Source organism: Delphinus delphis, chromosome 14 (genome assembly GCF_949987515.2).
Source record: "Delphinus delphis chromosome 14, mDelDel1.2, whole genome shotgun sequence".
NCBI classification, from domain to species: domain Eukaryota; kingdom Metazoa; phylum Chordata; class Mammalia; order Artiodactyla; family Delphinidae; genus Delphinus; species Delphinus delphis.
This window is the reverse complement of record NC_082696.1, coordinates 5,248,075-5,260,456: the sequence shown is the minus strand read 5'-3', so window position 1 is coordinate 5,260,456 and position 12,382 is coordinate 5,248,075. Positions and strand designations below refer to the sequence as shown.

Here is a 12,382-nt window from a genome sequence, read left to right as displayed (position 1 = left end):
AATATCCCTGTGCCATGCGGCTGCTTTCCACTAGCTATCTACCTTACGTTTGTTAGTGTATATATGTCCATGACTCTCTCTCGCCCTGTCACAGCTCACCCTTCCCCCTCCCCATATCCTCAAGTCCGTTCTCCAGTAGGTCTGTGTCTTTATTCCTGTCTTACCCCTAGGTTCTTCATGACATTTTTTTTCTTAAATTCCATATATATGTGTTAGCATACGGTATTTGTCTTTCTCTTTCTGACTGACTTCACTCTGTATGACAGACTCTAGGTCTATCCACCTCATTACAAATAGCTCAATTTCATTTCTTTTTATGGCTGAGTAATATTCCATTGTATATATGTGCCACATCTTCTTTATCCATTCATCCGATGATGGGCACTTAGGTTGTTTCCATCTCTGGGCTATTGTAAATAGAGCTGCAATGAACATTTTGGTACATGACTCTTTTTGAATTTTGGTTTTCTCAGGGTATATGCCCAGTAGTGGGATTGCTGGGTCATATGGTAGTTCTATTTGTAGTTCTTTACGGAGGCTGCTATTTATGCAGCAAAACTTGAGAAAACAATTTCAAAGATCCTTAGACTGTATTCATAATCTGTGGTCAGAATTACTAAGTATTTGATCTCCTAGACTCATCTTCAGGGTATGAGGTAACACTTGTAAGCTCAGTCTTGACTCAAATAATCATACCCTTCTCTCTCGCTGTCTCTTTTTTGAAGTTATACGTATTTGTAGTTGAATTATGTGGATGAACTAGTAATCACATAAGGGCTTTCATTCATGTAAAAGGTTTGATTAAGGTAAAAAGGATATGTATGTTGATTATTAAAGCAGTGATCCTAATCAGTAAAAGACAGATGACAATATTGAAAAGGCGAGGCCTGGTTATGTAAAAGTAGTATGGTAATTATATGCTTTGTGATGTAGGTGGAACTCATTCTGAAAGTAAATTTGAATCTGAAGAGGGTTTTTATAAACTTTGTACTAAACATTTTTTTGAATGATTAACAAGAATGAGAAAACTAAACATGAGTATCTGGTATGATCAGGGTGTATATGTTTAAGGTCTTTAGAAGAGAAGGCATTATGCCCTACTGTGTTCAAGCTCTGTAGTCAACCTAGGTGTTCTAGGATTTGGACTACTTTTGTAACCTCTCATGTATTAAATGTAGGTGATAGTGGTAACTGTCTTCTGGTGTTGTTGTGAGGATTAAGTGATTTATTGCATGTAAAGTGCCAAGCATCGAAGTTGGCTTTTACTGGAACACTCATAGTAGAACATATTTCAGCGTACTCAACACCTAAGAAATGTTGAGTGACATAATCCTAGCACTCATGATACTTCCGTATTGAAATGGAAAGTGGAAATAATAGTTGTTTTGTTTCTGTGACATCATTGACTCTGTCATTTGGAATTTATCCTTAAATCAGTCAGGCTTACCATTTAAAAAGTTTCTGAAATGTGTAAGAGTTCCTGTGCTGCCTATAACTTATTTAGTGATTTTACTGAGAGTGAAAAATCACTGTGTGATTTCTGTGAACCCTTTTAAATTGTATTATCCAACAATCTGAACAAATACTAGTTTCTTCTGAGTGCTGTATATTGTGTGAGGCACTGTGGATTAAAACACACACACGCACTGTGGATTAACACATACACACTTGTGTGAGGCACTGTGGATTAAAACACACACACACACACACACACACACGCCCACCCCATTGCTGGTTTCTGACTTCAAGGAATGCCCTGCGAAAGACATGCAGATCGTTGCATACTGTGTGACAGAAGGGCTGTAAGAGGTGGGTACTCAGTGTTCTGAGATCCTCACTTAGGAGGAGAAAACATCTGTCTCTGGGAGTCAAAGAACACATAAGGAAATCACAGAAGGAACACTTGAGCTCAATACTATGTGATGAGGATTTGACATGTTTGGTGGGAAGGAAGGAGGAAGAAAGGTGTTAACAGGGAACAAAAATTGAACGTACCTGCTGTTTTAGAGAACAACATGTGTCTGAACAGAGGATAATAGCAAAAATAAAGGTTCAAAAAGTAGTTAGGGATCTCTTAAAGGGCCTTGTTGTACGAGTTTTGACCTTACACCGTGAAAAATATTGTCATCTATTTGTGTCGTAAAACCCTTGTTGGCTTTCATTGCCTTTATATTTTTATTTTAATTGGTTAAATAATTTTTTGTTTTTCTAAGTACTTGTTGTTTAGCTTCCACAACGACAATCATCATCTTATTCACCTGAGTTTGTTTGTATGGTTTCAGCCTCTTTCCCAATTATATCTATACTCAAGGGATAAAGATTTGACATAATTAGGATATCCAAATTTATATGCTATAGATTTCATATTTTGGTTATTATTGGTTACCGGTTTTCACTTTTACATCTGTTGGTGTAAATGCTTCTTCTTAACATAGCCCTGTGCCACTAACAGAAGATGTGTAGAAAGGCCTAATATATGAAAGGTTTTGCAAAATGGTTCCTATAGTAATTATTATATAGCTTAAGAAGACATATTTGGCTGCTCATCTAGAATTACTATGAACATAGAGAAGGGATAAGACATCTGTCTCCCCAAAAAGTACGAGGCATTTAGATACATTCATTGTTTGTTTTTCTTTTTAAACAGAAGACTTTCGTTGATATTCTTCCCCCCTGCCCCGAACTCTTGTATCCATGACCAAACTGATTTCAGTTGATGAATGAATATAGTTCTGACATGAATATTGGTTGGTATTTTCATTTACATTAATGAGTAGCTGAAAGTGAAAATCATGAACACATATGCTGAAACTTTGTTCATAAATGACAAGAGCAGTTTATTTGCTGAAATGGATAATGGTTTCAGATATTGGAAGAACATTGTGCTATTCACAATGAGTGACTTTAGATGCAGCAAACTTTTAAATTTAATCTGCATTGTTAACAGTTTCTCCTTTGCTGTTATAAGTCGAGTTAATAAAACAGTAAATCAAGTCAAACAAAATATTCTGGTACTTTTAATTAAAAACAGTTGTATTGCTAAGTAGTCACGACTCTTGTCTCATCTTACACATTTGTATAAGATGGCTTACTAGTGTTGACTACCACTTGAGGTGGTCCATTTTTGGTCATCTGCTAAGCAGAAGACTTTATCAATACATATACATTTGTGTGTGTGTGTGTGTTTGATACCTACTAACTTGCTTATGTGATCTGATGTAAGGTTTGTAAGATATATAACTAAAATCACCTTACAGATACTAGACAAAATACTTAAAAACAGATTATCAATTTATTGTATGAAAAGCAATCCAAAGAAATACATCTTCTTTTTAAAATTGTTTTTCCAAAATTTTAAGCAGAAATTACTGTTTAACACTTCTTAGAAGTGTTTCACTGAAATGCTTTTAGAAATCCATTTTTTATTCTCTCTTTTGATAGTGTGCCACAGAAGGTTTTATCTTTAATTGTACATTTTTAAAAAGGTTAATGGAAAGATTTGCTATAATACTTTATATTTTGTCATTGGGAGAACTCTGTCATGTCTATTTAAAATTAAGTCAGCAGCAACAAATAGCATTAGACATGACTGTTGTTAACCTCTTCTTTAGAAATTAACATGGCACTGGCAGAGATATAATTGGTAAGCCACAGAGAAGGTCTGTACTTAAACAGTAGAGTTAATGAATGTCTCTTTTTTCTTCTTTCAGCCTTTAAAGTTGTAGTTAGCTTAGGCTGTTTGAAATGATTTTCTTTGAATGTGTTGTGACATTGGTTTAATTGAATGAAGCTGCAAAACTAGCATGATAAATCAACACAGAATGAAGTTTAATGCAAGGCAAATGATATTAACTTGGAAATTGGTTGCAGTAGACAAAGCAGCTGCTATGATTAATTTTTTTTCATTCTCTACTTACACCACTTTGAGAAGGATGACCTTGATGGTTTCAGTTGTATTAGAACCCCAGTGGTATGCACTTTAACACATTTGAGCTGTTTTTTGCTGGTTGTGGTGCAGTAGAGATTGGTTAATTTATAAGGTTAGGAAAATTTTGTTACAGATTTAATATGTTGGTTTTGACTGGCTTTAAAACATTTTTTATTTAGTAAATAATAATTGGGAGGATTACTTAGCTATGGTAGAAGTCTTTTTCTATGTAATCTTAATGCTGTGGTTTCAGCAAAAGAGATTTAATGCGTGAAAATAATAGAATGTGCCAAAGAGGGTCTTCTTTTTTTTTCTTTTTTTAAAATAAATTTATTTATTTTTATTTTTGGCTGTGTTGGGTCTTCGTTGCTGTGCACAGGATTTCTCTAGTTGTGGTGAGCAGGGCCTACTCTTCGTTATGGTGCGTGGGCTTCTCATTGCGGTGGCTTCTCTTATTGCGGAGCCTGGGCTCTAGGCGTGCGGGCTTCAGTAGTTGTGGCACATGGGCTCAGTAGTTGTGGCTCGTGGGCTCTAGAGCACAGGCTCAGTAGTTGTGTCACGTGGGCTTAGTTGTTCCACGGCATGTGGGATCTTCCCGGACCAGGGCTCGAAGCCATGTTGCCTGAATTGGCAGGTGGATTCTTAACCACTGTGCCACCAGGGAAGCCCCACAGAGGGTCTTCTAGGTGTTTGTATGTCATGAAGTGGAGGCTGACCACTTTGACAGAGGACACAAATATAAAACAATTACATATTAGTTATTTGAAGTGCTAAAGTACCTCCATTCGTAATGCATTTTTCCAGACATTCTTTGCCATGTTTGAGATATATAATGTATATCAACTATATGAGTTACTTTGGAAAAAGATCTGTATAGAGCACAACTATTATTGAGGAAGAGCTGGCAAAGACTACTTATTTTAAGAAGCAGTCAAGGTAGAAATAGAGTAAAGGCATTTTCACAGGTTTCTTGAGAGCAAGGAGAATTTCTCCTCTTCCTCTCCTCCCCTTCCTCCTCTTTAAAAAAAATTCCTAGCATCTATTTCACTCTTTGCCACATAGGAAGCCTTGAATACATGTTTCATTAAGTTGAATTTGAAAATGAAAGGTGGTTTCCTATTCTACTGAAAAATACTCAAACTAAACAAAATTACACATAATAAGCATAATGCTTATAAAGTCTGGGTCGATTAATTCTAATATCTAGAGGCCTGGTGGATTTGTTTCTTTTGTCTTGTCATTTCTTCAGATTTTTGTTAATGTCATTTTACGTTCTTGTGTATTTGGTTGTTTTCTAGTGTGTGCCAGATAATGTATTTACTGAATAGCTTACAAAAATAATATAAGGCCTAAGATTATGTTGTCTTCCTCCAGAGAGAATATATGTCAGCTTCTGACAGGTACCTACTGTTAACTGGCAACCCAAGATCACCTCGGTACAATTTTGCTTATTGAGGTTGAGACAGTTTTGATGTTCATATGCAGAGTCTGTAAGGGCCTGGGAAATTAGGGTTCACTTTTACCCCCAGAATGCACACCCATCAGATCCCTCCCCAAAGCAAAGACCGGGGACGGGGAGGCGCTCACATTGGTAGTTACACACTCCAGACCACGTCCCTTGAAGTTCAGGCTCTCAGCTGTCCTCTCCGGATTCAGCAAACATACCTAGAGGACAAGGAGTTCCCCAAAGCCAGGCTAACATCCTCTTGATTCTGTGTCCTCCCTACGATCCTGAATTAGCAATTCTTCACAGTCTTGCTGGATCTCTCATGCATTCAAGCAGATGTTTTTTCCTTCTGTGTCCTATTTTACTGGAATTGCTCAGCTGGTCTGAATTACCCTTAGTACTTAACAGAAAATTCCATGAAATTTTTTAAGAGGTTGCCTTTAAATCCAAGTACATCTAGAATTGACCAACTTCACGCAGTACAGAGTAAAAATATATTAAAACGAGGGTCTGAGAAAGGGAAAAAACACACATATCACAGAAAATCTATCAACAGGCCTGGCTCTCTGTTCATTTAGAGCAGACTCTTCCTACTTTTCGGCAACTTGCCAACCCCACCTTTATATGTAGTCACAGATTCTATAAAACTTCATTCCCTCTCCTCAGCTTGGGATGGAAAAACTTATATCGTAATCCCCGGAGGGAAGAGGGCTTTCTTCCATCCTTATACGTGTACTACCCGTCTTTCATTTGGGAATCACTTTTGTAAGATGTGGCGGTGCTGGTGAGCAGCTAAGGCAAAGTAAGAAGCCATTGGAGTACAGAAGATTGAAGAACTTCCCTGGCTGCTTAAGCCTTGACAGCAGTAAATTCTGGCATATTAGTGTTTCTAACGATACATTAACAGTAGGATTAAAATGCAAGAAAAAAATAGGAAGCATAAGAATCAGTAACTTAATTGATTGAATAAGTTAATAGAAACCATCCATCAGTCTTTGTGGAACTGATAGTAAACCACCCATCAGTCTTTGTGGAACGTTCATTTTTTTTGTGTCTTTTATGCAGATGACATGTGAATGAGGAAAATTTACTTTTCAATATTCAGAGTCAATCTGTTCTTCCCATTGGACTTTTTAAAAAAATTAACTTCTGTGAATGAATACTTGACATTTCTGTGGAGGGATGATAATTACTTATTTATATAATTATTTTTGTCACTGTCCTATTCGTGATAAGAGTTAAGGTTCTTTGTCAAAGTAGTAATATAAGCTAAAGGTAGAAATGGAAAATAGAAAGGAAAATAAGGATGCAGAGATAAAATTGTGCAAGGAGTGTGGTGAAAAATGTAAATAAGGATGCAGAGATAAAATTGTGCAAGGAGTGTGGTGAAAAATGTAGACTCTCATGACTTAAATATTTAGTATAGGGTGGAATCCAAATTTGGCCATCAGTGTTCTGGCAGCCAACCGCAGAATACAATTCTCTCTGAACAGTTGCTTTGGAGAAAGTATAACTTAGATAAATAAGACAGGAGTTCTCCCCCAAGGATTTCTGTAGAAAAGGCCACCACTATTTAACATAATGAACAGTTCCCTGAACCCTGTCATAAAGGATTTTGTAGAAGGGAATTGCATTCTTGGGTGGCACCTAAGATTTTGTCTAACTCTTTAATATACTCTGGTTTAGATTACATGTTGATGGGCAATTGAAGTATAGTACCTGTTTTAGTTAGATACTGTTGTTCCTAATCCATAATTTGTATTAATACATACGAAAATTTCAAGCTAAACATGAGCTGCTGTAATTTCACCCCCAGACTTGTCAAGAAATTCATAAGATTTTATTTCAACTTAATATTTTTTAAAAATCTAACTGAAGGAAGTAAATTTATACTTTAAAATAACTTTAAGTGAATAATGTATGGTGATTTTTTTTTCCCCCAGTTTAATTTCGTTGGGAGAATCCTTGGACCTAGAGGACTTACTGCTAAACAGCTTGAAGCAGAAACAGGATGTAAGATAATGGTCCGAGGCAAAGGCTCAATGAGGGATAAAAAGAAGGTAAGTCCTTGAAAATGGGGCAGGTCTTTATGTGAATAATTTACTTATACTTTCGAATTTTAGTAACAAAATATCTAGACCCTAAAACACTATACATTATTTGATGTCTGAAACTTTTGAACTTTTTAAAGGTGTTGTCATGATTTTCCCTTTTTGATTATCATTTTTCATTTAGCCAGCTAATATCAGTCTATGATATTACCTTTGGTTTTTACACTTGAGAAACGCCAGTTTGGCAATTAGTCAGACTATAATGTTGTATATATAAAAGATGTAACTAAAACTTTGAAAAATCTAAAATGTTTCTTTTGATGAGATTTAAATGAGGACCAAACGAATAACTTTGGATGTATGTCATCTCATCAGGAGAGTTAGTAAACATAGGGAAAAAAGGCTTATAACTAGCCATATGAGAGTCATTTTGGTTTTTACCAACATTTTATGTTGATTTTAAGTTTTCTAGACATTTTACTTTAAAGTGTATTGTTCCTGCTTTCTGCTTTTTTCTTTTGCCACTCTTGTTTTTCTAGTATAATAAACACCTAACTACCTACTTTAAACATTGTTTTTAGGAAGGTTTTTTTGCCTTGTTTCCTTTTATCCAGTAAGAGGCAGAATACTTTTGAAATTTCTGCCTGTGTGAAAAATGTTTGACTGATTTTAAAAAATAACCTAGATTTTGATTGCCAAAGATTAGATTTATTGTTAGGAAGGGTTTGTTGTTTGTTTGTTTTTTTAAAATACATTGCCTTGAAAGGGATATCAAATGATAGACCTGTTATGTTACGTTATGTTATTGTTATGTTAGAGCGTGTGCATTGAATCACTTTGTGGAGCTTACGGAATGACCACCAGACCGATAAGGTATACTGACTTCATTCTGATATGCATCTTTTTGAGCTTCTCACTTCATTTCATTTAAGCTCTCCCATAAGCTGACTGGATCTCAATCATTTTCTCTCCTTACAGACAAATAATGACTTAGTAGTTAAGTTGGAGGGAGAGGCCGTCAATGATATTGATTATCTTTAGATCTTATTATAAGCTGTTCTTGTCAGCTGAGTATAAAGATACTTTGAGGCAAGCATGTGAGTTCTCCCTAAGCATATTTAGCTGTTGTATTTAAAACAACTTTTTTTAATAAGAATATTAAAAAAATTTAAGCATATTGTGAATCAGCTGAGTGGCAATCTCATATCACCATGCAGTTTTGGTTCCCCTGTTTGCACTTATGGTTGCGTTGCATTAAATAATGCTAATTTAATAGCCTAGGGACAATGAGATGAACTCTCAACAACTGAAGGACAAATAAATCTTCACCAAAAGATTAGTGTATCCATCAGTTAAACAAGTTATTAATATCGGTCAGTTAACAAAACGTGTTTTGCCCTCTCCTCAGCCTCTCTTAGTTCTGTAGTAATGGCTCTCCACTTACTCCACTCACACACTCACAGGCACTGAGGATTAGAGCTTGGAACTGTATTGAGACATGGTGAGTTCTGTTTTCAGTCAAGTTGAACTTTGTAGCCTGAAGAACATTTTTCTGCTATCATTTTTGACAGAAGATTAGAGTGGTTAAGAGAGTACGCTCTATAATCATCTTGCTTTTGTTTGAATCTTGGTTCTATCACTTAGCAGCTTTGTGATTTTAGCAAATTACTCCATCTCTTTGTGCCATATAATGTAGTGAGGGAGTAGTGATGTCACTTCTCTCTTATGATGGTTGTGAGGATTAAATCAGTTGTAAAGCACTGAGAATAGTGTTTTGACACATAGTAATCAATCAATTAATGTTAATGATTGTTCTTAATAAATTTTATATTAACATTATTAGTACATTTTATGTTTAAACTCATATTGTATCATGGGGGAATACTACAGTATTTTACGCTTTGGAAATGACAGTACTTTTGTTGTTGCTTTGTGACCTTTGAATATCCCATATTCTGATGGCTTTTCTGTTTTGTTTCTCTGGTGGTTGGTGTGTCCATATTCTGTCTTGTCCACTTTGTTCTTAAGCACAAATAGAAGCAGTTCGCACATTTTATTTTTGTTTTAATATGTACTGTTGTCTAATGAAATAAAAAATGTTTACAGATTAATGCATGAAAACAGTAATAAATTAAGACACCAACAAAATTTTGACTGCAGATTATATTTTTAGTTTTATTAAAGTGCTACAGATGAACATACTTAGGGGATATCAAGTTAATTTGAATGGCTGTCATATGTTTGATATTATGGTGAAGAATTTATATGTAGATATATAATGCCAAGAGTGTTTTCTGTAATCTTAATTTAAATCTGCCCATAATTGTCAACCAACTCATTTTGGTTTATGCTGTAGTAACTCTGCCCGTTGAGTTCTTAAAAGTGCTAGTAAAAGTTAGATCAAAATGGAAGGTACTATCGTTCATTGCTTGGCTGTTATTTTTATGTATTTTTTTATTTTTTATTTTTTTGGCTGTTATTTTTAGAAAGAACATGACAAATAGATGGAGGCAAAAAGAAATATAGTAATAAGGCCGATTGAGGTATATTTCATGTGTTTAAAGGAAAACTTTAAACTTTTCTGCAGAGTTGTCAGTTTATGTAAAAGCTAGAAAATAAACCTTAATTTACTGACTGTCCAAGGTATTATGACGGAATACTGTTTGCTGATTTGTATCCTTCACTGCTAGTCTGATAAACCCAGTGAGGGCATACCATGTCTGTTTTATGGAGTACTTCCCTGTTGTTTGATCAGTACCTGGCACAGAGCAGGAACTGGAAAAAATTATCTGGGAAAGGAGTGAATGTTTAGGTAATAAATGAAAGGCATAGATGCTCCCCTATCTCCGCCCCATAAAAGATTTTATAAATAGAGATAATTATAAATCCTATGTGCTTTTAATTCTTTTGGGAAGATAGGCAGTGCCGTATCATTCTAAGCTGTTGGTTTTAAGTAAGGGAATGAATGTGCCACTTTAATTTTCATTCTCTTAGATTGGTATTACTTCAGCATTATTGAAGGGCACAACAGTATTGTCATTGTATAAAAATACCCCAGAGGAATGGTACTGGGTAAACTCATGGAGCCTAAGAGCAAGAACTGCACTCAGACTTCGTAGGAGACTAAGGAGCCATGCTTGTATTTCTGCTCCCCACTCCCACCCAGAAATGTTGACCGGTGAAATGTCTACAGTTGATCAAAGCAGGGTTAGTCAAATGTTGTGTCTTCTGGAAATTTCCAGTAAGACTCAGCAATTCTAGTTAGAGCTCTTTACTTGAAATGAAGGGATGTACACTCAGGGAATCAGATGACCTTCTAGGGCTGCAAATAGCAGTGGCCAGATGGTATTAACCACTTTCATGATCTGTGCAGTGTCTTATTCAGACCATTCAACAATCTCAAAAGATAGTTTTTACTCTTCTAACAGGAATGGAGGCTTAAAGAGGTCAGATAACTTATCCAGTCCCTCATTTCTAAGTAGTAACTACACTCAGTATAAACATATATCTTGCTGGACATTGAAATTCAGCTCTGCAATTCATTCTCTTCAGAACATGGGCTTTGAATTTAAAATTAGATCAATCTGTAATAAAGTTTTAATTCAGTTTTTAACTTTGTTTCCCAAATATATTTGACCACAGTCTCTCCTTTCCAAGAGCTATCCCTGTAACTTCTTGAGGAACTGCAGTGTTGTATGGACCATGATCTATGAAATGTTATTAGAGAGGCATATTGTGTAATTGCAAACATAGGTAGAATTTCATAACTGTTTTTACATGTCACTTTTCATATACGTTATAAATTTTTCTTAAATGTCTCTTATAGTCCTATTAATTTCTTATGGTGCATATATATTTTAACTAGTTAATATGTGATATTTTTAGAAAAGTTTAAAAGTGTATATGGTCTGGGAAAAAGTATAGGTACCTGATTCTATCACTCTAGAGACTTATTGACAATTTTGGTATGTTTTCTTGTAGATCGTTCTCTCTGCAGTTATGTACACTTTTACATGTGTTATAGAAAGTGAATCTTTTACTATTCATGATGCTTTATAATTGGCATTTTCTCCTGCAACCTTGTACCCTGTCCTATGTCAGTTTAATTGGCAAGTAACTGAGCTTTATAATGTCTAAGACTTTGTACTGGCTGATACGAAAGCACACTTAAAAGATGTTTCAAGGCGATATTGATAGTATATGCAAAAATAAATTTGCTTGATATGTGGGGGCAGCTTAGACTTTTATTTTTATGAAAGATGTTGTTGCTCTCTCAACACTTGGAAAATAATCAGATTAATACAGTTTTTTGTTTGACATACTAAAGTGGCTGTGATAGCCAGTGATATAACATCACATACAAACATGGTCCAAACAGCCTGCTTTATTGATCTTGTTGAGTACTAGGCTTTCTCACAACCTCGAGCGTGGGTATAGTTTATTTAAAAAAAGAAAAAAAAACACAACCAGAAAAACCACCTTTCATCGTGGCACATTTTGAACAACGTTTATTCATCACCCAGTGTCAGCATTGTCCGTCTTCTTCCATGTGTGCCCACATTCCCCCTTACCCTTCCTCCCCCTCCGCCTACCAGATGATTTGGGGAGCAAATTCCAGACATAATTTCAGCTGTAAACATTTTATTAGGTGTTTCTAAAATAGAAGGACTCTTTAATGCTATCATGTTTATGTTTTTTTTAAATCACCAAAACAATTTCTTTGTGTCGCTATGTATCTTGTCATTGTTCACAGTTCCCTTCTTGTCTCATAAATGTGCTTTGAAAAAACATTTTCATGGTATCCAAGTGAGGGCCGTATATCAATACCTTGCTTAAGAGATTGATAGATCTCTTAAGCCATTCTCACCCTCGCCCCCATTTCTCCTTGTAACTTATTTGTAAAAGGACTGAGTTATTTGTACCGAAGATTTCCCGTGGCTTGTGCTGATTGCACTT

At 35.5% G+C, this 12,382-nt stretch overlaps 1 protein-coding gene across 7 annotated transcripts in view; it reads left to right on the top strand.

The window, feature by feature from the left end:
• Window positions 1-12,382, top strand: part of QKI (QKI, KH domain containing RNA binding) — a 143,842-nt gene that overhangs the window by 45,362 nt on the left and 86,098 nt on the right. For all 7 annotated transcript variants that reach the window (XR_011246706.1, XM_060029661.1, XM_060029660.1 and 4 more), the window contains exon 3: window positions 7,319-7,435. Coding sequence is in view for 6 of the 7 variants with exons in the window: in XM_060029661.1 (XP_059885644.1) it covers window positions 7,319-7,435 (117 nt within the window). In the remaining variant the exon portion in view is untranslated. The remainder of the gene's footprint in view (window positions 1-7,318; window positions 7,436-12,382) is intronic.